Source organism: Podarcis raffonei, chromosome 6 (assembly GCF_027172205.1).
Source record: "Podarcis raffonei isolate rPodRaf1 chromosome 6, rPodRaf1.pri, whole genome shotgun sequence".
Taxonomy (NCBI): domain Eukaryota; kingdom Metazoa; phylum Chordata; class Lepidosauria; order Squamata; family Lacertidae; genus Podarcis; species Podarcis raffonei.
Genome location: NC_070607.1, coordinates 91,769,041 through 91,796,849, shown reverse-complemented (window position 1 = coordinate 91,796,849; position 27,809 = coordinate 91,769,041). Strand labels below are relative to the sequence as shown.

Genomic DNA, 27,809 nt, shown 5'->3' with positions numbered 1-27,809 from the left:
CCCCTCTAATGAAGTGTGAGGGAAATCACCATTGCCCTGATTGACAATTAGTTTTTAAAAACAAAAACAAAAAAACCACAAACCCCCAGGGAGAACACACAGCGCTTAGAGAATTAACCAAAAATAAATAAATAAATGAAAATGAGCAAAGTAGAATTTTTGAGACACCTCAGCAAAATATATAGTTTTCTTCTTCACAAAACGCTTTAAAAGCTATTATGGGTTGAAGGGGGTGTTCAAACTTCAATCGAGGAGCTGGATCGTAAACCTCCGTGCCAAGTTGCATTGAGATCACAAGTGCTCCAGGGAAATATCAGATTGCAGTGTTTACGTTCTTAATCTCTCCCCTGAGCTGTGATGGTCTGGGGATAAACTGATGTTCAGGCATGAAACACACAGAACCGAATCCTGGAGAGGAACTAACTGCACATCAATAGATTTGATATCTCCCCCATAAAAAACAGGCGTCGTTATACTACATCATTGAAAGGCTTCTCTCTTTGATACGGCTGAACTAGTGTGCAGTCGTGTCTGCACCTTGTTTAATCCCAGTCGCTCACGACTCTTATAAACAGAACATTCATTTTCCCCATCAGCGCTATTGCACTAAAGTGGCACAGGTGGAAGAACACTTTGCCTCTAAATAAGATTTTCAAAAACAACAACCCAAAACATACTTTTCACTATGTTTTTGATCATGCATTTTAGACAATAATTGCATTACAATTATTGCATTGCAAATGTTTTTCCTACTGTGAAATAGACTTCCGCTTGCATAACGGAACTTGCCCTTCATCTCCCTGCAGCCAACTGCCCCCCTTTTGCCCTCAAAATCTGCTGAGGGTTGGAGGGCCCTCTGGACAGGGGCGGAGGAAGGGGGTGCGCTGGGGGCGGACCACCCCAGGTGTCTTCACTAAGGGGGGTGACATTTGGCAGTTGTGGGCGGGCGGTGCGCTGAATGTCCGCCATCAGCAATTCGCTCCACCTCCCGTGGGTGGTTTGCTCCGCCCCTGGCTGCAGGGTGTGTGCACCACTCTGTGCACCCAAGCAGCTATCCCGTGCCTGGGAGGGCACCCTCCGCACCCCACTGCCCTTGGGAGCACACACTGCCCCCCTCGGAAGCACGAGTATATGCTCCGCTGCTGCCTCTGGAGCAGATTTTGAAGGTGTGAGAGGAGAGGAAGAGGCAGAGCTCTGAATGTTAACAACCCAAAGCAGTGAGGTTTAGACACACATAGTCAGTTTGGGCCAGGCTGATGTTCCCTTTCTGAAGTTTAAATGACAGCCACAAAAACAGGACAGATAAGCCGTGTGTGTGCATGCACTCATGTCGGAATCCAAGCCAGCAGAGCCTCCAGCTCTTAGGAATTTGGCCACACTCCAGGTGCCCGGCTTGAATCCTTATGAACTCCCCTGCCAGCGACCCCCGGCAGGATCAAGGGAGGTCTCCCTCGGTGATTCTTCCCAACGTGAAGAAGAACACACCACTCCTCCCCCTCCTCCATTCCCAGGGAGGGGGAAAGAGACAGACAGAAATATAGCTACATGTCTTTATTTCTGTCTTTCAGCAGTACAGAGAAACACATCTGTACAGTCTGATTCCAACTGCAGAGAGAGAATAAACTCCACCCATGTACTTCCAGTACAGGGTCATGTGTCACTCTGAGCTAACATCCGGCGCTCAGAGCAGTGAATAGACTGTCCCTGGTTCCCACGGTACAACCCAATAACATCCACATCCTGTTTACCATTCCAGCCACCTGGTGCTTGCTTCTGCATTGCTCCTTTTTCGTAACATCCTCCCCCAAAAGAATCAATGCGTGTTGCAGCAAGCAAAGCATGATCCAGAGAAGAAAACAAACAGTTGTTATACACATAACACTCCCCTGTTGTTTCAGTTCCACCCTTGGAACTCCCCGCCACTGGTTTCCCCAGTGTACCTCTCTGGTTGTCTGGTTTCCAAGGAATGAGTGCATCTGCATTACCTTGGCTAGCAACTCTCTGTTGTGTCTTTGTCTCTGACTTAGACACAGCTCCAACCTGTCCTCGGTTGTTTACAACAGCAACACATGCAACAGCTAAGTTAGCAAACTCTTTTGAGTACCTCTTGGGTGGTTGACCCTTTGTAACTCTCTCAGACCTACGTATGAGGTGCTGATCCTCTCTGCTCACTGGTCCAGTCTCAGGACTCTTTGGAGAACCAGTTCCAATGGTAAACAGTGGTTCATCCTTCAGTTGTGAAGGCCTATCCATTGTGTGAGACTTCCTCTCAATGACTGTGACAACTGAGCTCTCCGAGCTATCAGTGTCATCACTTTCATTACAGCTGTAATCAGTAAAATCATCATCATCTGAATCGTCCTCAGTGGGAAATGTGTGTACTATCACTCTCTCCTGTTCAGGAGCACTCTCTAGAAATTTTGTGAGAATCACCTTACCAGATTCAGACAAAATTACTCTGTAGAGACCCTTTTCATACCCCACAAAAATGCCTCTGGCATTCTTTACTCCACCTGGAACTTCTGTTCTCACATGAGACCCAAAAACCTTGAAATGGGCAACAGAAGGTTTTCTGTGGAACAGTTTCTCAAAAGGAGAACTTCCCAACTCTTTTGAAACCTTTCTCATCTTCGTATAACAGAACGACATTAGAGACTCGGCCCAGTACTCATGTGGCAGATGTGAACTAAGCAATTGCGCTTCCATCCCCTTTTGCAATTCTCTGTTCACCCGTACACAGACACCCCTGTTCCACGCTTCCGCTGAAACAGCAATCTTGTGTCTGATCCCCTTCTTCTGCAGGAACCGCTGGAAATCCTGTAAAAGAAAAATCTGCTTCTCATCTGTGAATAGACAATCAATGTTAGCATCATGCATACTCTTAACTTTGTCACAAAACTCCTGAAACCTCTCCAAGGCTTCCTTTGGCTTTCTCAACACATAAACCCAGACATAGTTAGAGAAATGATCCACACACACAAGATAATATCTTGCATTGCCTCTAGATGGTTCTAGAGGACCAATCACATCAGCATACACCCGCTGAAATGCTCTGTTGACTCCGGTCTTCTTCTTGCTCACACCTGCAAGAGAAACTAGGTTAGACACAGATGAATTACATTCCATGTAATCACTTTGTGCAAAAGTCAACAAATATAGTCCATCCTTTTCTCTGGCCGAAAGAAATAACTCTCCATCTTTGTAGATCTTGCAGCTCTCAGCATCGTAGGACAGTCTCAGTCCTCTCTTTGCAATCTGCGAAACACTCAGCAGATTGAACTTCAATTCAGGAACCAAGTAAACATTGTTTATTGTCAAGTTCAGACTCTTAAGATAGACAGTCCCTTTTCCGGTCGCTTCCAGCTCCTGACCGTTGGCCTGTGTCACAGTGAAGCTTTGCTTCTTAAACGTTGAAAAGAGCCCTCTGTGTGGGGACATATGAAAAGTACATCCAGTGTCAATTACAAACGAGTTCCCAACATCTGGTGTGGTTCCTTTCGCCATCAATGCCTTTCCAGGTCTCACCGAAGACTTGGTGTGACCTTTGCCTGACGCCTCAGGCTTTGCTGAGCGGCCCTTCGCTCCTTTAGGCTGACGTGGCTTCTTACAGTTCCGCTGAAGATGCCCAGCCTGTCCACAACTGTAACACTGGACAACGTTCAAAGCTACAGCCTCCTTTCCAGTAGCCTCATCGGTGGGGGAATTAGAACTCCGTTCCTCCCTCCCCCTGTCCTTTTCTTCCAGTGCAGCATGCCGGCTGTGTTCATCTAGAACCACGGCATTCAGGGGCACTCTCCCCTTCTTGGCATCCATGCTGAATCCAAGGGTCAGCTTTACACTCAATCTCAAGCCAGCTTTCACTTTCACGCCAGTAAAGAAAACCAAAAGTTCTCTTCTGGGTGTTTACTGCTTTACTGGCAGGCAAACTTTTGGGCTGTATTCAAAAGCTTGCACATGCTGTACAGAATTCAAAACAATTCCACTTCCCAGGCTCTTTCCCAGCCATTCAGTAACTTTCTAAGTACTTGCGGTAGTTGCCTAGCAACCTGCTCAGGACGGGATTCCTTATCTAACCACAGGAATTCCTGGTATGCAAGTCTTTCTTTCAGAGCTGTTTTTTTTCAAACGCTGCTCTTTCTTGTGAACCAGAGAATTAAACCTTTCTGCGTTCACTTTTCTCTCTAGCCCGAAATGCAGCATACCTTTTGAGCATACACTCCTCTCGGTGTCCAGCTGTCTGTTCTGTTCAGCTTCTGGCTGCAGGCAGACGCTTTTCTTTATCTCCTTAGGTGCAGAGGATGGCAACGATTCATTGACCTCTCACCTCTCATGCAGATTCTCATAGATCAGATAACCATCGGTCTGCTACCAGATGTCGGAATCCAAGCCAGCAGAGCCTCCAGCTCTTAGGAATTTGGCCACACTCCAGGTGCCCGGCTTGAATCCTTATGACCTCCCCTGCCAGCGACCCCCGGCAGGATCAAGGGAGGTCTCCCTCGGCGATTCTTCCCAACGTGAAGAAGAACACACCACTCCTCCCCCTCCTCCATTCCCAGGGAGGGGGAAAGAGACAGACAGAAATATAGCTACATGTCTTTATTTCTGTCTTTCAGCAGTACAGAGAAACACGTCTGTACAGTCTGATTCCAACTGCAGAGAGAGAATAAACTCCACCCATGTACTTCCAGTACAGGGTCATGTGTCACTCTGAGCTAACATCCGGCGCTCAGAGCAGTGAATAGACTGTCCCTGGTTCCCACGGTACAACCCAATAACATCCACATCCTGTTTACCATTCCAGCCACCTGGTGCTTGCTTCTGCATTGCTCCTTTTTCGTAACAATGTGCATATGAGAGAGCTATGTGTTGCTCACCCTCATCGATGTCACAGTCGCAACAGAAGTGGTATTCCTGACATCCACAACCACATTCTGCACAGAGCTGATATGGTTGTATATACAGTGGTACCTCGGGATTCAGGTTACAGACGCTTCAGGTTACAGACTCCCCTAACCCAGTTACAGATAGGTAGCCGTGTTGGTCTGCCATAGTCAAAACAAAAAATTTTTTTCCTTCCAGTAGCACCTTAAAGACCAACTAAGTTAGTTCTTGGTATGAGCTTTCGTGTGCATGCACACTTCTTCAGATAGTGTGCATGCACACGAAAGCTAATACCAAGAACTAACTTAGTTGGTCTTTAAGGTGCTACTGGAAGGAAGAAAAAAAATTGTTTCCCCTAACCCAGAAATAGTACCTCGGGTTAAGAACTCTGCTTCAGGATGAGAACAGAAATCGCCCGGCAGCAGCGGGAGGCCCCATTAGCTACAGTGATACCTCGGGTTAAGAACAGTTTCAGGTTAATAACGGACCTCTGGAACGAATTAAGTTCTTAACCCGAGGTACCACTGTACCGCAAAACACCTGGGAAAGAAAGCACATTTTCCCAGTGACAAAATATTATGATTCGAGCACAGTTGTACCTTGGAAGTCGAACGGAATCCGTTCGACTTCCAAAACGTTCAGAAACCAAAGCACGGCTTCTGAACAGATGCACCATCAGGCATTCAGCTTCCAAAAGAACATTTGAAAACCGTAACACACACTTCTGGGTTTCAATCGTTTGGGAGCCAATTTGTTCGGGAGCCAAGGCGTTTGAGATCTAAGGTACGACTGTACTGGGAATATTTCTTGCAAACTGTGAATGAATGTAAAGAAACGCTGTAGGCACTGGCAGAGGAAGGGGGCAGGGGGCAGCCCATCTCGATTGTCATCTCTGAGGGGATGACAAGAAGGTACCCCGTGGGGGACTCGCCCCACCACCGCTGGGCACGGCAGCGGAAACCGCCACCATTGCGCTACCGCAGCCACATGCAGAGGATCCTCCACTCGTGGCTGCACCCTCCGCCACCGTCTGTCTGGTGCTCGAGGATTCCGCCGTTTGAACAGGGCATGCGCATGCGCAGCACCTAGCGACACACGTGCATGCACCATATGTAGCAGTTTGCCCCGCCCCTCGACATCCCACACCGGGTGGCAGTTCTCCTTCCTTCGCCCCTGTCTGTAGTTAAAAAGGTAAAAGGCCCCTGGACAGACAAGAAGGTACCCCGACTCATGTGGCCAGCAGGACTAAACTGCTACTGGCGCAACAGAACACTGTGACAGAAACCAGAGTGCATGGAAACACTGTTTACCTTCCCGACGCAGTGGTACCTAGTTATCTACTTGCACTGGTATGCTTTCGAGCTGCTAGGTTGGCAGAAGCTGGGGCAGCGCAACGGAAGCTCACCCCGTCGTGCGGATTCGAACTGCCAACTTTCTGATCGGCAAGCCCAAGAAGCAGAGTGGTTTAGAGACCACACACTCCACCACACAACCAATGAGTAAGACCTCTTGTGTTTTTTGTGCGGAAGAAGGGAAAAACCTTTATTAAGTGTGCAGAGCACCCTAGAATTCATGTTTTCTTGGAATGCCGAAGAAGCCACTGTCAGCTTTATATATAGAGAAAAGGCAGTCAGGTAATTCTTACAGGGAACATGCCTTTAGATCAGCAGTACTGTAAAAATGTTTCAGAGGCAGGTAGCATGGATGCTGTTAGGAAAACATTCTTTAAGAAACAGATAAAAGTTCCTGGAAGCCTTAAAGAGGGTTCCAGAATTTTCTTTAGTGTGTAGGAGAGGCACGCTAGGCTTGATTGGTGTCAGCTGGAGGTGCACATAAAGGGAGGAAGTTGCAGGCTGCAATTTCCGCACGAGGAAAGCACACACACACTGTCAGCACGCACGCTGACAACAAGGTTGGAAGTAAGACAATGTGTGCTGCTGATACTGTTTTGCTGTGTCAGGATTGTTAATTACAGTGGTACCTTGGGTTACATACGCTTCAGGTTACATACGCTTCAGGTTACAGACTCCGCTAACCCAGAAATAGTGCTTCAGGTTAAGAACTTTGCTTCAGGATGAGAACAGAAATCGTGTTCCGGTGGCACGGCGGCAGCAGGAGGCCCCATTAGCTAAAGAGGTCCTTCAGGTTAAGAACAGTTTCAGGTTAAGAACAGACCTCTGGAATGAATTACCGCATTTTTTGCTCTATAAGACTCACTTTTTCCCTCCTAAAAAGTAAGGGGAAATGTGTGTGTGTCTTATGGAGCGAATGCAGGCTGCGCAGCTATCCCAGAAGCCAGAACAGCAAGAGGGATCACTGCTTTCACTGCGCAGCGATCCCTCTTGCTGTTCTGGCTTCTGGGATTCAGAATATTTTTTTTCTTGTTTTCCTCCTCCAAAAACTCGGTGCGTCTTGTGGTCAGGTGCGTCTTATAGAGTGAAAAATAGGTAAGTGCTTAACCCGAGGTACCACTGTACTGGACTGAGATTATACCGTGCTGGAGAGATAAAGAAGGAATGTAAATAGCTTGTATATAACAGTAACAGAAATGCTTGTGCAATTAGTCAAGCAATCAAGAAGCTCTTGACTGTGAATTTGAGTATGACTCCTGTTCTTGTCTTCTGCCTCCGGGGAAAACTCTGCTACAAACAGTAAGAAGTGGTTTTACCGAGGTGCCACCACACAAGCAGAAAAGCAGCGGAGGTGTGTGGGCAGTAACCTCTAATAGATGCATCCGACTCTGCCAACAGTTCAGAGTAGACCATGGCAGCCAGAATGAATTCTGCGCATACTGCGAGGCCTCTGATGCACCACAGATCTGAGAGATTCCTTCTCAGAGTATCACAGGAGCCCTTAAAAGCATTGGAGTCAATATGGCAACCTACAGCCAAGTGTGAGCGTTCCGAAGCCCTCCAGATGTTGATGGACTCCAACTCCCATCAGCCCCAGCCAGCATGGTTGACGGCCAGAGATGATAGGAGTTGTGCTCCAGCAACATCTGTAGGGCACCATGTTGGCTGCTCTTTCCCTGAAGCATGGGTGCAAAGTGTTATTGCTCCCTCCAACAGCAAACTCAACCGGTTTGTGCCAACAGCATTTGCAGTTAAGCACAAGGCCACAAAGAAACAAGAGAAGAAGAAGAAGAAGAAGAAGAAGAAGAAGAAGAAGAGGAGGAGGAGGAGGAGTTTGGATTTGATATCCCGCTTTATCACTACCAGAAGGAGTCTCAAAGTGGCTAACATTCTCCTTTCCCACAACAAACACTCTGTGAGGTGAGTGGGGCTGAGAGACTTCAGAGAAGTGTGACTAGCCCAAGGTCACCCAGCAGCTGCATGTGGAGGAGTGGAGACGCGAACCTGGTTCCCCAGATTACAAGTCTATCGCTCTTAACCACTACACCACACTGGCAAGAAACTCCAGAGTTTGGGTGGGTGGGAATCACCCTGAACAGTCAAGACACAGCCCAATAAGGGCTATGCATGTTCAGTACCACAGAATGCTGAATGACTGTTGGGGAAAATTGAATTGTAGCACTGGACTTGACCACAAAGATCATCTAGGGCAATGCAGGAATCTTCCACCCAATGTGGAGCTAGAACTCACATCCCTGAGACCAAGTCTCATGCTCTACTGACTGAGCTATCCTAGTCTATGGGAAACCGAGGAGAAGAGAATGGAGTAACCTGCAGGAGGGCATGGCTGGGTGGACTGGCAAGCACAATGAGCAGAACCATTTTGCACGGCAATGTTTGGTTGCCAGTGCTACCTGCAGGGTTCTATCCAGGAGGACCCAGTGGGTGACTTCTGTTTTGCCTGCACACATGATATGAACAGCTGGAAAAAGAATCATTTTTTATGAAGTCACACAAGGACATGTCAACTGCAATTAATCCAGAATTTGGCAGCCAGGCTGGTGACTGGCCACCAAAACCATATAACACCGGTCCAGAAAGACCTACATTGGCTTCCAGTACATTTCCGAGCACAATTCAAAGTGTTGGTGCTGAACTTTAAAGCCCTAAACGGCCTCGGTCCTGTATACCTGAAGGAGCGTCTCCACCCCCCATCGTTCAGCCTGGACACTGAGGTCCAGCACTGAGGGCCTTTTGGTGGTTCCCTCACTGCGAGAAGTAAGGTTGCAGGGAACCAGGCAGAGGGCCTTCTCGGTAGTGGCGCCTGCCCTGTGGAACGCCCTTCTGTCATATGTAAAGGAAATAAACAACTATCTGACTTTTAGAAGACATCTGAAGGCAGCCCTGTTTAGGGAAGTTTTTAATGTTTGATTGCTGTTTAAAATTATTATTAATATTCTGTTGGGAGCTGCCCAGAGTGGTTGGCGAAACCCAGACAGATGGGTAGGGTATAAATAATAAATTATTATTATTATTATTATTATTATTATTATTATTATTATTATCTGTTCTAGTGAGCAAGTTGCTCTTTTCTCTAAGGTAGGCAGAGGCACTATGAGAAAGAGGACGGTGCTGAGCTTTGGCAACATTCTTATGGTGTTAAGAAGCTGTTTGGATGAGCTTTTGGGTATTACTCTTTTAAAAAAGAATCCCGACTCTCCTTTTCTCCATGTGAAGAGACTCCTTGGGTTTTCAAGACCCAGCTTTTCAAAAAAAGAACACCCCCCCCTGCCGCCTTGGCATCTTCAGGATATGTTCCACCTCCTTATTAGTCAGTAGGCATAAGAGGAAACGCTGAGCCCCTTCTGGGTTTAGAGGATTCACTTAGATCAATCGTCTCATCCACAGCACGTGAAATCTGGTTGGTGGTCTCAGGCAAGGAGTTGTGGGTTTGCGGAAAAGGAAGTCAACGTGTGGCCTTTTCACTCATTCAGTGGCTTCCATAATCTCCAGGACAAGAGTTCGAGGTCCAGTCATGATGAGGCTGCTAATGGTCTGATAGTCCAGATGTAAGACATACATCCCGTTCACAGAATAGACAAACTGGCAGACCTAAAGGGAGGGGAAAGGAGAAGTTACACTACATTTTTCTTAAAAGTGAATTTTTAGGGGATCTCAATCAGGTGGAGCACCTGTGGGAGTGTCCAGAGCTGTGAAAAGCCAGGTGAGTGGGTAATAATAATAATAATAATAATAATAATAATAATAATAATAGAAGAAGAATAAGAAGAAGAGGAAGAATTATAATCATCATCATTTTACAAAAAGCAGGGAGATTTCTCAGGGAGATTTCATACTTCTCCAGAGAAGCCACCAAATTCTGTCAGAAGTGAAATTCAATGAAAATTAAGAAAGTCTTGCACAAGCAAAATCTTATACACATACCTAATCTGATAGAAGCAGTCTTTTGAGAAACTCTTTAATTCCAAAAAAACCCCCACAAACCGCCAAAGTCTGCATTTGTATAAGCCACTCCTTTCTCCAAATAAAATAAAATAACAAATAAAGCCTCTAAGCAGCAGAGCCACCAGCTCCCCTCATTCCAAAGGAGCTGATCCTTAAGGAGGAGCTCAAAAGCCATTTATTTTTGGTTGAGTGCTCTCAGGTGGCACCCATCACCTTTCGTGCTCGAGTAGACAGAGAGGATTTGCTTGTCGAATTCACTCAGCTCCTTTTCCCGCGATCAGCCGACAACTCATCCATCAGCTTCCAGGTGCTGCAACGAGGCTCCTTCCACCCAGCTTTGCACAACAGCCAAAGCATCTCAGATATAGGCAAGCTTTCAGTCTCCATTCTGACTAGTGCTGGTCCAAAAGTTCTCAGAAGGGCTTTCAGCTAAATGAATGGCATTCAGGTCCTGCTGAGGGACTTCCTATAGAGTCATAGAATTGTAGAGTTGGAAGGACCCTGAGAATCATCTCATCCAAGCCCCTGCAATGCAGGAAAATGCAGCTGTCCCGTATGGGGATCAAACCTGCAACCTTGGTCTTACAGCACCATACTCTAAAACTGACCTACCCAGGCTGATGTATAGGGATCTGGTTGACTAGATAAGACTGGTACCTTCATGCCAGCAGCTGCAGCTGGTCCTCCTGGATCCACAGCCTGGATGTGGCATGGCTGACCTCCACGGACCACAAACCCCCAGCCAACTGCGTCGCCCACAATCTGCAAAAAAAGAGGGACGGCATTTGCAATTCTTCTTCTTCTTTTTTTTTTTACACCCCAGTGTTGCAAAAATGCTCAGCCTTGGGCAAAAGCAAAGGTGACAGTCTTGTTCCTTTTCCTTCTACAAGGCTAAAACTCCACCATTCAGCAGTTTGATGGGAAAGAGGCAGCAGGGGACACCAAGTCAACAAGCCCCCATCTCACACCTCCTGATGTGTGAGACTTCTGGTTTCTGAATAAACACGATCGAAACCAAGAGTGTGGAAGAGTCCTGCTTCCTGCTACCCCTTGCAGTTCTGTAACACAGGACCCAAGTCAGGAAAAACACAAATAAATGCAGCAGGTCCAGAGCTAGGCACCGAGTTGGTTAAGTTGAAATTTAAGTTGTATGTATAATGGATTCAAACAAGTGAATAAAAGGTGAAGGGACCCCTGAGCATTACATCCAGTCATGGCTGACTCTGGGGTTGCGGTGCTCATCTCGCTTTATTGGCCGAGGGAGCCGGCGTACAGCTTCCGGGTCATGTGGCCAGCATGACTAAGCATGACTCTGGCGAACCAGAGTAGCGCACGGAAATGCCATTTACCTTCCCGTCGAAGCAGTACCTATTTATCTACTTGCACTTTGATGTGCTTTTGAACTGTGAGGTTGGCAGGAGCAGGGACTGAGCAACGGGAGCTCACCCTGTCACGGGGATTCGAACCGCGGACCTTCTGATCGGCAAGTCCTAGGCTCTGTGGTTTAACCCACAGCACCACCCGTGTCCCAAAACAAGTGAATAGAAATGGTCAATTGCATTAAAAATAAAAAGATGGGCAAGACTGCCTGGTTCTTGCTCTTGAGTGAACACAGAGACTAAGCTAGTCATTTTAGAGTGATGTGGCAGAAGTCAACCTCCCATTAAACTGGTTTTTGAATTCCTCCGACTTTGTACACATGTGTCCAAGGACAGACGCTCAAATTAGAAGCGTATTGGAGGGGAGGGGTAGAAAAAGGCCATCTCTCAAAGGGCTTTGCCTGATTGAAACAAGCGAATGAAAAAACAACAACAAACAGGTGGTACAGGAAGGAAAGGAAACTAACCATGAAAACGACAAAAAGATGTACCCACAAGACTCGGGGAGTTGAAGGACAGGGCAAGTTCAGAAGGGGAGACATGGCACGCCAGGGAGAGAATAGAATGTCCTTCCTAGCCAGTTTGAAAATAAAAAAAATCAAACACCACATTCTGATGGCTCAGTGACAGAGTGCACGTTTTGCCTGCAAAAGGTCCCGGGTCCAAACTCTGGCATCTAAAGATGAGGAAGCAGAGGTGATGGGAAAGACTCTGGAGATCTGCTACCGAGCAGATTACACAAACATGGGCCCAACGTCTATGGCAGCTTCACATGACCTGCCCCGTGACCTTTCCACTCTCCATCTCGCCCCCTTTGCAGAGTGACGCAAGGAAACTCTGATGCTGCTTAATCCAATGAATGCAGCTGCAAGGAGTCAAAACAGTAGTTTCTTTTTGCAGCGGCAGATGCACCCCCCCCCCGCATCATATCCCCCAAACCGCACTCTCTCTTCCTACATCAGACTCCTTGCTTTCAAAAGAGCTATCAGCTGCTATACTTCTTAGCACCTTCTTCTGACCTGCAGGAAAATACAGTGGTACCTCAGGTTACATACGCTTCAGGTTACAGACTCCGCTAACCCAGAAATAGTACCTCAGGTTAAGAACTTTGCTTCAGGATGAGAACAGAAATCGTGCTCTGGCGGCGCGGCGGCAGCAGGAGGCCCCATTAGCTAAAGTGGTGCTTCAGGTTAAGAACAGTTTCAGGTTAAGAACAGACCTCTGGAACGAATTAAATACTTAACCCAAGGTACCACTGTATGGCAAAACCCAACCCAGAAATGCATACTAAGTAGGGCTGCCATACATCTGGAATTTCCTGGACATGGCAGGGATTCGTCTGTCGAAAATGGCATCTGGGCAAAAATTTTGAAAAGCGGCTAAAATGTACGGGGAAACCCGGGCATATAGCAGCCTAAATGAGAAGTGTTGTGGGGGGGGTTGTGGGGGGGCTATTTTCCTAAACAATTGGCAAAAATCTTCATTTTCATTTGGAGATTTTGCAACAACTTTGCCCCCAAAAGCTCAACCACTATTGTGGCCAGATTTTCACTTTTTGAAATATGCCAACCCTAACAAAAATGGAGAAACAATAAAACAATGGAAGTTATAAGAACTTCGCCACAATAAGGAAATTTTGCCCGTGGTATGACTATTTTCCACCTACCCATTTCGACTCTCTGGCACCCTATCCGCATAACCTAGCAATTCCAAAATACAGACACGCTTTTACTCTTGCAAGATTGAATGTATTGCCCTCGGTTGTACTTGAGGGACGATTCCAAAACAGATTCCACACAAAAAATGCTTATGTCCCTGTGGAGATGGCAGTACCAAATCAGTGGCGCATGCCCTTCTGGCTTGCACTCTTTATAAAGACTTGAGGAATGAGGTTATCACCCCTCTTTTATTGTCCATTCTGGGTCGCCCAGCCACTGCCAGTGTCCTTTCTCTTGGCGGATGAGCAGGTGACAGCAAAGGCTGCAGGGTTTTTAGCTGGGGCAATTAGAGTAAGATCCACTCTATGACTATTGATTCAAAACCCTAAAATGTATTTTATATAATTGACATTTTATTTTCATTTTTTGTATATCGTATTGTTGTTTTATTGCTATGGCCGACAGCTGACACAAATAAAGATTCATTCAGTTATAATTAAATCCCAGAGGCAAATTAGATGTGTAAGCTTTCTACACACACAAACACACACACTCCAGTTACTCCAGAGTAGCCCCATTGGTTCCAACTCGAACACACCAGGATTGCTGTGTTGCATCACTTAAGGGTACTTCACCTTGGGACCTGGACTATTTTGTGGGAGGGATGCTAACATATCATGCAACTTTAGGCTTGCCCAGTTAAAGGGCTCTGTACTGTAACAAGGAGGATTTAGGAATAATCCCAATGTAACATTCTGATGACCGGCTACCAAGCTTACCGTCAGCGTTTTCTTGATGTACGGTGCCCCAGGGGTCAGAAGCTCCTCATTGGTGACAGGCCTCTTTAATACTTGCATGGAGGGGAGGAAAAGGAAAATGACAGGTCTTACCTAAAGGTCAATTGTTCGAAAAAAGAGTAACATAGCAAAGTGAACGGGGAAGTGAACCAGGAATGTTAACCAGATAGGACAGAGCTTATTTTTTCTTCTTCTTCAGTGTGCAGGTGGTTCTCAGTGGGGGGGAAAACCCACACACAGAAATGCGCAACTGAGTCAAGGTCCAAAACAATTCGTGGAAGTACAAACAGATCTCAGCAAGGACCAATATCAGCCTCTCCAATGTTTTGCTTTGAAAAAGTCAAATGCAATGCAAAATGCTTTGCGAGGACGGCTCTTTGGAAGTGGAACGAAGGGGATTTGCTGCAGCTGTGGTGCTTGCAGGCTTGTTTCTGTTTGTTTGCTGGTCAGTGTGGTGGGTTTGGCATGATAGAGAGGACTCTCTTGTCACGTGGAGGAGCAGATAAGGAAGAATACCAAAATGGAAAAGGGGATAGAAGAAGAAAGGTTTGGATTTGATATCCCGCTTTATCACTACCCTAAGGCATCTCAAAGCGGCCAACAATCTCCTTTCCCTTCCTCCCCCACAACAAACACTCTGTGAGGTGAGTGGGGCTGAGAGACTTCAGGGAAGTGTGACTAGCCCAAGGTCACCCAGCAGCTGCATGTGGAGGAGCGGGGAAGCGAACCCGGTTAACCAGATTACGAGTCCACCGCTCTTAACCACTACACCACACTGGCTCTGTGGGTGTGTGGGTGCTTGCTAGTGTTGCCATACGCCTGGGAAAACCTGGACACGTCCTCTTTTAGGGGGGCAACATGCCCATCCAGGCAGATTCTTACATTTTAAAGTAAATGCCTGGTTTTGGGGGGGGGTCAGTTGTTGTTGTTGTGTTTCCCCCCGCAGCTTTCCCCAGCTCAGGCTGTCCTCTTTTTTGTTCTTCAAGACATGGCAAACCTAGTTAGCACATTTAAGAGGCCCAATCCAAAGAATCTTTGTTTGGAATTAAACCGTCAAATTCTTAGGATTATAAGCAATATTCTAGGCTCTGTGGCATGATGATGACCAGAGTGGCTGGGGCAACCCAGTCAGATGGATGGCATATAAATATTATTATTATTAGCATTATTAGCATTGCTCACCAGATTTGGGGTTGCATTCCACAGCTGGCAGGAACCCCAAACTCGGGGAGAGATTGAAATAGGGGTTGGATCCCCCAGCCAGTGAAGTGACGCTGCTCCTTCGAACCGCTGAGACTGTTTTGATTTCTTTATTGGGCTGAACTGAAAGAGACAAAGGGAAGTTGGGCTGAGGCTGGTGAAGCAGTACCCCGCTGGTGCTAATAGACCAGCCTCTGCTGCTACAAACCATACCCCCAGACCCTCCCAGACCCAGCAGCAGGCTGGCCTAGGCCCCACGACAGCACCCAGAGTGCTCCCCACAATTGCCGCCATCACCCACAGTTACCCACCAGACAAGAAGCTGCAGCTGTTCTGCTCAGGGTTGAGCTTGCGGAGGCAGAAGGGGCTGTCAGGACTGTCCGAAAGGGCCCTGGAGGAGTTCTCGCTGAGCAGCTCCGCGAGACGTCTCCTCCGGCGGAAATTGATGCGGAACTGATAGAGGAGGTTGCCGTCATAGAAGTGGTGCCGGCCGGCCACTGAGGAAAGAATGGGTGTGGGGGGAGGGAGCAGATTGAGGGCTGTGGTTCTTCCCATCCCACCCCCCAAGAACGTGGCAGAGATAGGATTCAGCAGTCTTCAGTCAGCAACCTGGGAGTTGGTGACAATTGTTCTCAGCACTCTCTCTCTCACACACAGACTGCAATAGCTCCTGGTCCATCTCTGGGGACAATCTGAAGTACTTGTGTTTACATTCAGGGTTCGGGATATCCAGATGGAATGCCTGCCTCCACATAAACATGCCCAGAAGGTTTATGTTCACAGCATCTCTGTCAGGTGCCTCAACCATCTGAGGTGAGGTGTGTATGTGTATGAGAGAGATGGGCTTCTAGGTGGTGGCACCCTCGTAATAGAATTTTCTCCCCATAATGGTTTGCTTGGTGCTGACTTTGTCATCTTTTTGGTATCAAGATTTGCTCTTAGTTCCCAGTTGTCGAAGCAATGATTCTTCAACACCAACTTCGTTGGACTGGTTGTTCGGATGCCTGATTATCATCTTCCAAAGCAACTATTCTAATCCAAATTTAAAAATGGAAAGTGTAATGCTGGTGGTCAACAAAAGAGGTTTAAAGACTCTCTCAGAGCAAATCTAAAAAAAATGTAGCATAAACACCGACAATTGGGAAACAATGACCTGTGAGCGCCCCAACTGGAGGACAGCCTCTACTAAAGGTGTCATGGGTTTTGAAGATGCTCAAACTCAGGACGAAAGGGAGGAACACGCTAAGAGGAAGGCACCCTTGGCAAATCCACTGTGATCAACTCCCACTCAGAAACCTATGTCCCCACTGTGGAAGGATGTGTGGATCCAGAATTGGCCTCCACAGTCACTTATGGACTCACTTTTAAAAATGTGTCCATGGAAGACAATCTTACTCGGCTAGGAGAGATCGCCAAAGAAGAAAAAGTTCCTAATTGCGCATTTTTAAAATCAATTCTAACTTTGTGCTTTTATGTGCCTGCAAATCTCCCTTAGAAAAACATGTTTTGGAAAAGAAGGCTGGAACTTAACAAAGAATGGAAAATAACACTGCTTTTCTTAGCTACACTCTTTTGCACTCTGCCCCTTCTCTAGTCTTTGGTTCCTGTTGGCCATGCTGTCTTCCAGTTTCTAGCCAAGAGCCAGGATAGTTCCCCTTCCCCCTCCCAACTCCTCCTCATCTGACAGCTGCTGCTTTTCCAGTCTTTCCACCCAACTTCTTATTCTTTCCTTCCATCTCTCATAGCCTCCAGTATGCCACTGATATCTCCAATGTATAGGGGAAGAACCTCAATTTGGCCACAACATCCTGCTTTGTATTCCTGATTCCTGTATTCCTCTTGTTCTAAGAGGAGGCTGGAGATCTTCCCCTGGGTGTATTCCACCATGTGTGTTGTTTTGGCCAGTTTAGAGAGTGCCAGCTTCTAGGCCAGCCTTTCTCAACCTGTGGTTCCCCAGATGTTGTTGGACTACAACTCCCATCACCCCTAGCTAGCAAGGCCAGAGCTCAGGGATGATGGGAGTTGTAGTCCAACAACATCTGGGGACCCACAAGTTGAGAGCCACTGTTCTAGGCGATATGCTCTAGCCATTACACCACACTGCTCTTTGGCGCTTCTGGCTATCCTAGGCATATCCTTTGCCCCTAACCTGCCCAGCAGGTAACAACCCGATGCCCTCCCTTTTCTGCAATCTCCATCTTCATACCATGCTGGATAATCCCATGTTCAAGGAGGACTTGGCAAAGCTCAGCGGCTTCTTTCCGGTTTGCTGCCTCTCCTTCCTGGACCAACCAGTCGATCATTTCACAGGCCAGAAAAGTCCTTTGGTACTTCACCGAGTTCTCCTCTCTGACTTTGAGGATCGAGTCCTCTACGCTGATCAGCCTAGGGTCAAGGAAGCACATGGCAAAGGAACAAGGTGAGCAGATCAGCATATGCAGCCATTGCCATTTTAACGCTTGCTAATATTGTGTATTTTAATGAGGGTGAAAGAAGAGAGTGCAAAATAAGGTCTGAAGCTCAACATCAAAAAAAACTAAGAACATGGCCGCGGGTCCCATCACCTCCTGGCAAATAGAAGGGGAAGATATGGAGGCAGTGAGAGATTTTACTTTCTTGGGCTCCATGATCACTGCAGATGGTGACAGCAGTCACGAAATTAAAAGACGCCTGCTTTTTGGGAGAAAAGCAATGACCAACCTAGACAGCATCTTAAAAAGCAGAGACATCACCTTGCCGACAAAGGTCCGTATAGTAAAAGCTATGGTTTTCCCAGTAGTGATGTAAGGAAGTGAGAGCTGGACCATAAAGAAGGCTGATCGCCAAAGAATTGATGCTTTTGAATTATGGTGCTGGAGGAGACTCTTGAGAGTCCCATGGACTGCAAGAAGACCAAACCTCTCCATTCCGAAGGAAATCTGCCCTGAGTGCTCACTGGAAGGACAGATCCTGAAGCTGAGGCTCAAATACTTTGGCCACCTAATGAGAAGAAAAGACTCCCTGGAGAAGACCCTGATGTTGGGAAAGATGGAGGGCACAAGGAGAAGGGGACGACAGAGGGACGAGATAGTTGGACAGTGTTCTCGAAGCTACCAGCATGAGTTTGACCAAACTGCGGGAGGCAGTGGAAGACAGGAGTGCCTGGCATGCTCTAGTCCATGGGGTCACGAAGAGACGGACACGACTAAACGACTAAACAACAATATTGCATAGAGTTGTTAAACATCCAAGCCATTCATTTCTCAAAGATAAATGTCCTGGGAGTCACATTTATCTAGAAGCGGAAGCAGAGGCACAGGAGCTTGTCACAGTTACCCAGCAATGGAAGCCACTTTGCACATGCTCAGAGGATTATACCAGTGGGTAGCTCAATTGGTTACAGCATGGTGCTGATAACACCAAGCTTGCAGGTTCAATCCCTGTATTGGGCAGCTGCATGTCCCTGCCTTGCAGGGGTTGGGATAGATGACCCTCAGGGTCCCTTCCAACTGTACAATTCTATGATGCTAAGTTTTTGGAAGAAACAGTGGCTAATGGCTACTAGTCATGATGGCTATGTTCTGCCTCCATAGCTGGAGTGAGCAATGCTTCTGAATACAGTTGATGGAAGCCATAGGAGGCGAGAGCGCTCTCTTGCTTGAATTCTGCTTGTGGGTTTCCTACAGGTTGAAAAAAAAGGTAAAGGACCCCTGGATGGTTAAGTCCAGTCAAAGGCGACTATGGGGTTGCAGCGCTCATCTCGCTTTCAGGCCAAGGGAGCCGGTGTTTGTCCACAGACAGTTTTCCAGGTCATGTGGCCAGCAAGACTAAACAGCTTCTGCCGCAACGGGACACCGTGACGGAAACCGGAGCGCACGGAAACAGCGTTTACCTTCCCGCCTCAGTGGTACCTATTTATCTACTTGCACTGGCATGCTTTCGAACTGCTAGGTTGGCAGAAGCTGGGACAGAGCAATCGGAACTCATTCCATCGTGGGGATTCGAACCACCGACCTTCTGATCGGCAAGCCCAAGAGGCTCAGTGGTTTAGACCACAGCGCCACCCACATCCTGGGTTTCCTACAAGGATTTGCTTGGCCACTGTGAGAACTGGATGCTGGACTAGATGGGCTGTTGGCTCCAATGGGCTCTTCTTATGTGCTTATGTTATGTCTGTAAGAGTGCAGCCGACATAACATAAGAAGGCATTTGAAACATAATATAAGAAGACATTTGAAACAGATCTCCTGGCTGTCTCCTCTTCTGTCTCATTCTGTCTCATTCTGATCACAGGAATCAGCCATAAGCACTCTCCTGTCGGGCATTATCCATACGTCAAAAAGATTAAAGGTGAAATTCAATCTCAACTCCTCCGATTTATGAAATCAAGCTGTTGACAAACACTTTTCATCTCTGAAGAGGGAGGTGGCAGAAATCCTGACGGGCTTGAAAGCACCAATTCCCAACAAGAGCTCGAAAATTCAGTCTCCAGCGCCACCAGTTTGAGCCTTTTTTAGCTGCAATAAACCTGCTTTTTGTGTGCAGAAGAACTTAAATACCCCCATAACCACAAGAGGGCGTGCTGGGCCTATGGAATATAACTAACAGCCGATTATATTCTCCCAAATTGCAGCGAAACAAAGCTTCTGCTCAGCTCTAGACTGTGGCTGTTTTATGGGAAGCATCCAAGCACAAACTGGGAATTTAGGTCCATGCAATTAAAGTGGATTAAAGCACCCTGCCACCTTGTCACAACAAATCCATTTTTCCTTTTTAAATATGTGCTCTGTGAGGTTATGAACGTGATGGAGAATTGCTCTGAACGGTATGGGATGGAGGAATAATGAATGGAATGATGTATTTGCACAAGCAAATCAGGAGAAATGCTCATTGCAGTATAATCTCCCTGCAGGCAACTCAGAGGGAATGCAAAATGAAAACAGACATAGGGAGCATTCAGATGTGGGGGTTATTGCATTTGTTGTTGTTGTTTAGTCGTTTAGTCATGTCCGACTCTTCGTGACCCCATGGACCAGAGCATGTTAGGCACTCCTGTCTTCCACTGCCTCCCGCAGTTTGGTCAAACTCATGCTGGTAGCTTCGAGAACACTGTCCACCCATCTTGTCCTCTGTCGTCCCCTTCTCCTTGTGCCCTCCATCTTTCCCAGCATCAGGGTCTTTTCCAGGGAGTCTTCTCTTCTCATGAGGTGGCCAACGTATTGGAGCCTCAGCTTCAGGATCTGTCCTTCCAGTGAGCACTCAGGGCTGATTTCCTTCAGAATGGATAGGTTTGATCTTCTTGCAGTCCATGGGACTCTCAAGAGTCTCCTCCAGCACCATAATTCAAAAGCATCAATTCTTCAGTGATCAGCCTTCTTTATGGTCCAGCTCTCACTTCCATACATCACTACTGGGAAAACCATAGCTTTAACTATACGGACCTTTGTTGGCAAGGAGGTTATTGCATTAGTTTTCCTTATTATAAGGCTAGCCACTATTATCTAAGATTCTCACATTCCTTTTACACTGCTTTAAGAAACACAGATATACTGCCATGCTGTGCTCATTTTTGAATGGCGGGAGAGAACTGCGTGCCAAAAGCACCTGAAATGTTGCCGTGCAAAATTAGAGCAAAACTTCTGCGACTTTCTGGGCTAAGGAGTTTGCAAACGGCTTTTCTTCCGGAAGCAAAGGACATGGAAAAGTGTGCTAAGCTTCTTCCGGGTTCCACTAGTTTTCCAGAACTTGCTCTTATGTTGCATGAATGATCATGCGAAACTTGGAAATGATCAGGTAAGGAAACATTGTGAAAGGCAGCCAGAGTCTAACCTTTGCTTTGTGCAAGCGAATCAGGGCGAATGCCCAATAAGCAGGCAGGAAGTTGGGGGCCTTTATTCAAAGAAAAAAGGTAGCTCAGGAGGCTAGGCCTAGAAAACACAGCAACTCTTCTTGGTAGAACTTGTCCCTATGAAAGTTCACACTTGCCTAAGTCTCCTTCTCCCCAAGCAATCTGAGACTCTGTCATTGAGTAGCACTTTTCATACCTCTTCTGGTTCTGAGAGTGTGGGGGGGAGCTTGTTGCAGTGCAGAAAGCAGTCTATAGATATTGGAATTAATTGATTAAAATATTGTTATAGACTGGGGGACACTCCCCCCCCAAAAAAACCCTAGAAATGAATAAAGACTAGGATTTTTATTAACTGGGATATGGATTAAAGTAGAAGCTGCGGAGCTGTGCCACACAGGGAATTCCTGGGCTGGCTTATGCAAACCAGCCTATCTGGCTGGCTGCAGGGCTGGCTTAGTGAAGAGCAAACCTGTTAATGTGGCAAAAGGTGTTGATGGGCTATTGGGGGGGGCATTTGGGCCTCAGGAATGAGATGTTACCAACATGATGGGGTGTATGGTTGAGGGGAGAGGAAAAGAGTTTCTGGGAGGAAGAAGCAGGAAGAAGAGTTGAGATTGCTGGGGAAACCAAGCCAGATGGGCAGGAAAGAAAGAAAGAAAGAAAGAAAGAAAGAAAGAAAGAAAGAAAGAAAGAAAGAATTATATCCATCTTTAGGGGAGGCTGGCTGCAGGGCTGGCTATAGAAATGCCTTGGGCTCTAGGGTTGCACTGCTATGGAGAATAATAATAATAATAATAATAATAATAATAATAATAATAATTATTATTATTATTTTTATTATTATTATTATTATTATTCCACCCATCTCTGGGCGGCTTCCAACAAAAGATTAAAAATACAAGCTCCTCTTGAAAGGACTATATGCTGTAAGATCTGAGCTCCCTCCATGTAGACTGAAGGTGTAAAGTAAAAGTAAAGGGACCCCTGACCATTAGATCCAGTCGTGGCAGACTCTGGGGTTGCGGCGCTCATCTCGCTTTATTGGCCGAGGGAGCCGGCGTACAGCTTCCGGGTCACGTGGCTGGCATGACTAAGCCACTTCTGGCTTAAATAAACCATATTTCTTAAAGCCATAACAGTCTCTGCCGCGATTTCAATTCTGCAAAGAAGCACAGACCCTGTGTGAGGGCCTGAGATCCCATGGTGCCACCACTCGCAGAGAGAGGGACAGGCACCTGACTCATAGCTGTCAACTTTTCCCTTTTCTTGCGAGGAATCCTATTCGGAATAAGGGAATTTCCCTTTAAAAAAGGGAAACGTTGACAGCTATGACCTGACTTTTGTAACAATATGAAAACTCCGAACAAGTGGCAGGCAGAGAAACAGTGGGGGCACCCTTGAGAGGATGAACAGCAAAGGAAGATAAGACTGTACAGTGGTACCTCGGGTTAAGTACTTAACTCGTTCCGGAGGCCCGTACTTAACCTGAAACTGTTCTTAACCTGAAGCACCACTTTAGCTAATGGGGCCTCCTGCTGCTGCCACGCCGCCGGAGCACAATTTCTGTTCTCATCCTGAAGCAAAGTTCTTAACCTGAAGCACTATTTCTAGGTTAGCGGAGTGTGTAACCTGAAGCATATGTAACCTGAGGTACCACTGTACTGCCGGAAAGCCTCATGCCCCGTGACCCTGGACAAAAGGACTCCACGTACGTCTCATAGAGGCTCTGGCCCCTCATGAACACCTTCACGTCTTTGTTGAGAGGAAAGGTCCCGTCGTCCTTGCGGAAGCGATACAGCAGCTTGGCGTCCTTGTAGTCGAAATGCTCGTCGCACACTGAAAGGAGTTGAAGGCAAAGATCAGCAACCTCTGACATGTAATTTATGTTTTCTGTCCAAGCCTATGAAGGCTAGCATCACACAAATGGGGGGGGGGACCTCAAGGTTACTATAAATCATTTCTGCCCTTCTCTTCTTTGCAAAATCAGGTTTGCCACCAACCGTCTGTAGCCAAGTATCACCATTTCCGGTGTTGAAAGGCCAGATCATATTGAATATTGCAAAAGCCGACTCCTAGAGGAAGGGAGCCCCACAGAACTGGACCCACCAAAGAGAGATGCCCAGTGTCCTATCAGCCAAGGTGTACTGGTCCCGGGGGGGTTACCATTCGCCGTGGTCTGTGTCCGGTCCGGGGCTGAAGTGGGGTCCAAGGCAGGGAGTCAGGCGTGGTCAGGAACTCTGGCAAAAAGCAGGACAGGGTGCCAGCAGGAACAGGTAACCAACAATGTTGCTCCCGCAACTTGGGACTGAGGCTGGCTGGCTTTTATCTGCCCCGAGGCATAGGGCGGCCCCGGTCCACAGGTGACTCGCCTCTCCTGGCCCGGAGGCGAGCACTGCTCCTGCGAGAACTTAGTTCCCTCCGCCTCTCTGCCCTGAGCCTCTGCAGCTCAGGAGAGGCTGGAGGGTTACTGGACCCAGAGGCAACCTCACCTTCCCCTGACAGGGCTGGGAGAGGAGCACCTGCAGGCAATGGGTCCTTGATCACCTCTGGAACCAGAGTGGATTCAGCTCCTGAGGATCCGGCCCTTCAGGTTCAAGACCCTGCCCCAGCTCAGCTGTCCCTGGAGGTGGGGACTCCTGTGCAGGCTGGGATTCCTCAGGTTCAGCCTCTGAATCAGATTCCCAGGCCATCACACAAGGTGGTCAAGGCATTGGTCCTCTGGGGAAACCACATTTTACAGGTATGGACCAACTGCAGTGTGTCCAGAGGGTGCTGCCCAGAATAGTGAGGGGTTTCGGAAATCAAGTCCTAGAGTCATAGAGGGTCATCTAGTCCAACCCCCTGCAATGCAGGAATATCAGCTAAAGCAGCCATGGCAAATGGCCACCCAACCTCTGCTTTAAAACCTCCAATGAAGGCGAGTCCCAAGGGAGTCCGTTCCATTGTCGAATAGCTCTTACTGCCATAAAGCTCTTCCTGATGTTGAGTCGGAATCCCCTTTCTTGTACCTTGAATCCATTGGTTTGAGTTCTATCCTCCAGAGCAGGAGAAAAGATGCTTGCTCCTTCTTCCCCGTGACAGCCCTTGAGATACTGGAAGATGAAATGTTTCAAAAAGAATAACCTTGTGAAGTGAAAGGGTAAGAAAGAGGGATTTATATCTAGATGCTAGGATAGAGATGATAAGGAAAACAGGAAAACAGGAAGACACAATGAGAGATAAAGGAGGTGCTGTGGGATTGGTGGTAGTCAATGTTTGTTTTTCTTTTTAGTGTTTACATTATTAACTTGTAAGATATGGATTTTGTGTGTGTGTTTTTGAATGTTGGTTTTTGTGTTTTGTGTATTATTTTTCGATATTTTTCATGTTGTTGTTGTGTGGAAAATACTTGTTATGTACTGAAGTTCTCACCCTGGGCCAGCAGGGGGATACTGTAGATAGTTTTCACTCAGATCCACATATGCAAATAAGGAATTGAAAGTGACGTTCAGTGGTTGGATAGTTACAGAAAGTGGTTACTGTTGCGTTGTAGTGGAGCTCTATATAAGCAGGCTAGCTGAACCCTTCAGTTCAGTTCTGTTCTGGCCTGTGAATAAACAAGAGCTGTTTGAAGAATCGCTGTGTCGTCTGATATGTTCACCCACAACTTAACAATATTAATAAAATTTATAATAAATTGGGGGGGGAAGGAAATAAATAAAGGTTTTGTAACTTTAAAAGAAAAAAGAAATGTTTCATAAAGCTGAGGAAGCTTACCCAGGAGAAGAAGAGATGGCTAAGAGGAGACCTGGCAAGCACTATCACAGAGAAGGTGTAGCAGAGTTGCTCTTCATTGCTCCAGAAGGCAGGACTAGAACCACTGTATGCAAATTGCTGGAAAGGAGATTTTTTGGTGGAATGACAATATAAAGTTTTGAATGGCAAGAGCTGCTTGATGTTGGAACAGACAGCCGTGGGAGGTGATGAGCTCTCCGTCGCTGGAGGTCTTTAAGCAGAGGCAGGGCCCAATTGTACAGCCTCACAGGAGCCATAAATTTGTGCCCTAAAATAGTTAAGGTTCCATGCAATTTAGATAACCTTTGGTTCTATTTCTTCATAAAAGTGTTTCCACACCACAGTATAAAATATCAAACACTATGGATCACAATGCAAATACCGTATTTTTTGCTCTATAAGATGCACCAGACCATAAGACGTACCTAGTTTCTGGAGGAGGAAAACAAGGGAAAAAAATATTCTGAATCCCAGAAGCCAGAACAGCAAGAGGGATCGCTGCGCAGTGAAAGCAGCGATCCCTCTTGCTGTTCTGGCTTCTGGGATAGCTGCGCAGCCTGCATTCGCTCCATAAGACGCACACACATTTCCCCTTACTTTTTGGGAGGGAAAAGTGAGTCTTATAGAGCAAAAAATACAGTAATTATGAAAGTGATCGTTTTACTGAATGCACCAATCACAAAACTTTAGTGTACACAGAATTGTGTGCTGTTACACCTGTAATCAAATTGAGTATTTAGATTACTTCTCTTGCAGGGAGGGGGGAACAGATGATGTGTGGCCACATTTCTACCGGGAAACAACGATTAAGATCAAGCACATTCCATTAAGATGATTACTGCCCCTTACTTACAGGCAGGCTCAAAAGAAAATGACTCTGTCTGGCCAATCAAAATGACACAACTCAAGAAAAGCCCTTGTGAGCTAAGCAAAGGAAAATCAAACACAGCAAAAAACGGCAGCCTACCATTGCACATTTTGCAGGGGATTATCATGGTGTGATGACGTCACTGATAAGCAGGCCAAAAGGTTCTGTTTCTTGACAACGTTCTTTTATTTAATTAAAAGTCTTGGGATTCTTTTGAAACTGCCCGCAGGCTGTGAAAAATTAATAGCACTTGCAGGGAGGGGATTCAGATTTGAATGTTAATAATTAACCCAGAACTAATTGCAACTGCATTATAGCATCACAGCAAAGTTTAATTTAATTCAAGGTATGAAAGTCTTTCCCCCAGGCAGCAGATGGCAATGAGCAGAATGTTTGCCTTGCTATATAATAATTCAGGCAGAGTCAAAATGTTACTCCTTTGGTTGATAGATTCTCCCACATCAAAGCTCTTATCTTACTATTGACCCAAATGAGGGCACAACATCTTCAAACTAGCGTCAATTAGAGAACCCACAGATTTCTGTGATTTTCCATCCTGATTATGAAACCCGCACATTTTCCTGTTGCTGACAGGGTTCCCAAATAGACAGTGGCCAGATGTGCAATTAAGCCAATTGCGCAGACCATGTTTATTCAGATTCAGACCTGCGTTATAATGCTCACAGGAATTTTGATGCTTTTGAATTGGAAATGTGATGGGCAATGAATCCTGTTCTATAAATAGGCATGTGATACGCAGCTACGATTGGGATCTGCATTGCAGAAAACATCGTATCTGCCTCTCTGTTCAAGTCCTTGAATTTTGGGGTGCAGGAGTTAAGCACCAACCCACACGCCCCAACTCTCCACCCCACTCCCCCAGATGGAGTCACATCATGGTCTCTCTGTAGCGCTGCTATAAAAACAGTAGCTAAGGGGGCAATCGTGAAAGGGAAGAGGACCAGGCTCCCTTTGACCCGGCTGGAATTCAAGCAACTGCATCCGTTGCCCAACATGCAAGACACCGTATTTTTCGCTCTATAAGACGCACCAGACCATAAGACGCACCTAGTTTTTGGAGGAGGAAAACAAGAAAAAAAATATTCTGAATCTCAGAAGCCAGAAAAGCAAGAGGGATCGCTGTGCAGTGAAAGCAGCAATCCCTCTTGCTGTTCTGGCTTCTGGGATAGCTGCGCAGCCTACATTCTCTCCATAAGACGCACACACATTTCCCCTTACTTTTTAGGAGGGAAAAGGTGAGTCTTGTGGAGCAAAAAATACAGTAATCCAGAAAGGAAGATTTTGCATATCTCTAGCTAGCACCAGCAATCGGCTCATATGTGTGGTGCTTCGAGACAGTGCAAACGTTCTGATCCACAGGCAAGCAAACATGCTTTGCAATGTGAGGCCTGTGTCAAGCATACTTGCCACTATAAGTCTTTCGCATTTAAGTCAGGCCCAGCTCACTAGCTTGCATAACCTGGCTAGTTTGATCAAATCAAAGCTCTCTGCAACACCTCAACTCCCCACCAAGTAAATTAAGAAGACCTTTGCTAAGTCGGAGCTGCGAGGTAGTCCTAGGCAGGGCCAGATTTAGGTATAATGAGGCTCTGCTTTTCCTTAAGATATCCCTATTTACACTGGAGAAATGTTGGAAGAAATGGAGTTAAGCGAAATCCTGAAACAAGGAGATAAGTAACAACGCAACCTTTAGAAGACATCTGAAGGTAGCCCTGTGTAGGGAAGCTTTTTAATGTTTTATTATGTTTTCATTTATGTTGGAAGCCACCCAGAGTGGCTGGGGTATAAATAATAAAATTATGCTGATGATGGAATAGGATGTCCCTGTTTTCACTAGAGAAATGTTGGAGGGTATGCTGAAGCACGTGCCCTGTCCCCCCCCAAGCTCAATTTATTTGTTTTTCTGAGGGTCCATCAATGTTGCCCTCAATCTCTGCAGGATGGAATTTTAGGTGGGCACATACATGCCACGTAAATGTGGAAATTCCCCAACCTGGCATCCCACTTTGGCATGAAGTTCTCCTTTTCCTGCCTCCCACCTCCCCATCCAAGGTTCCCTGTGCAAGTCAAAACTTGTACCAAGGCT

General features: G+C 46.6%; 1 protein-coding gene across 1 annotated transcript in view; it reads right to left on the bottom strand.

Moving 5' to 3' along the window:
* Positions 1–9,337: 9,337 nt before the first annotated feature.
* LOC128416572 (DEP domain-containing mTOR-interacting protein-like) overlaps positions 9,338–27,809 on the bottom strand; it is a 32,052-nt gene continuing 13,580 nt past the window's right edge. The window contains exons 3-9 of the mRNA XM_053394487.1: positions 22,773–22,896; positions 17,440–17,618; positions 15,545–15,730; positions 15,216–15,356; positions 14,016–14,086; positions 10,857–10,961; positions 9,338–9,845 (exon numbers count right to left, since the gene is read on the bottom strand). Coding sequence (XP_053250462.1) covers positions 9,720–9,845; positions 10,857–10,961; positions 14,016–14,086; positions 15,216–15,356; positions 15,545–15,730; positions 17,440–17,618; positions 22,773–22,896 — 932 coding nt within the window. The 3' untranslated portion in view covers positions 9,338–9,719. The remainder of the gene's footprint in view (positions 9,846–10,856; positions 10,962–14,015; positions 14,087–15,215; positions 15,357–15,544; positions 15,731–17,439; positions 17,619–22,772; positions 22,897–27,809) is intronic.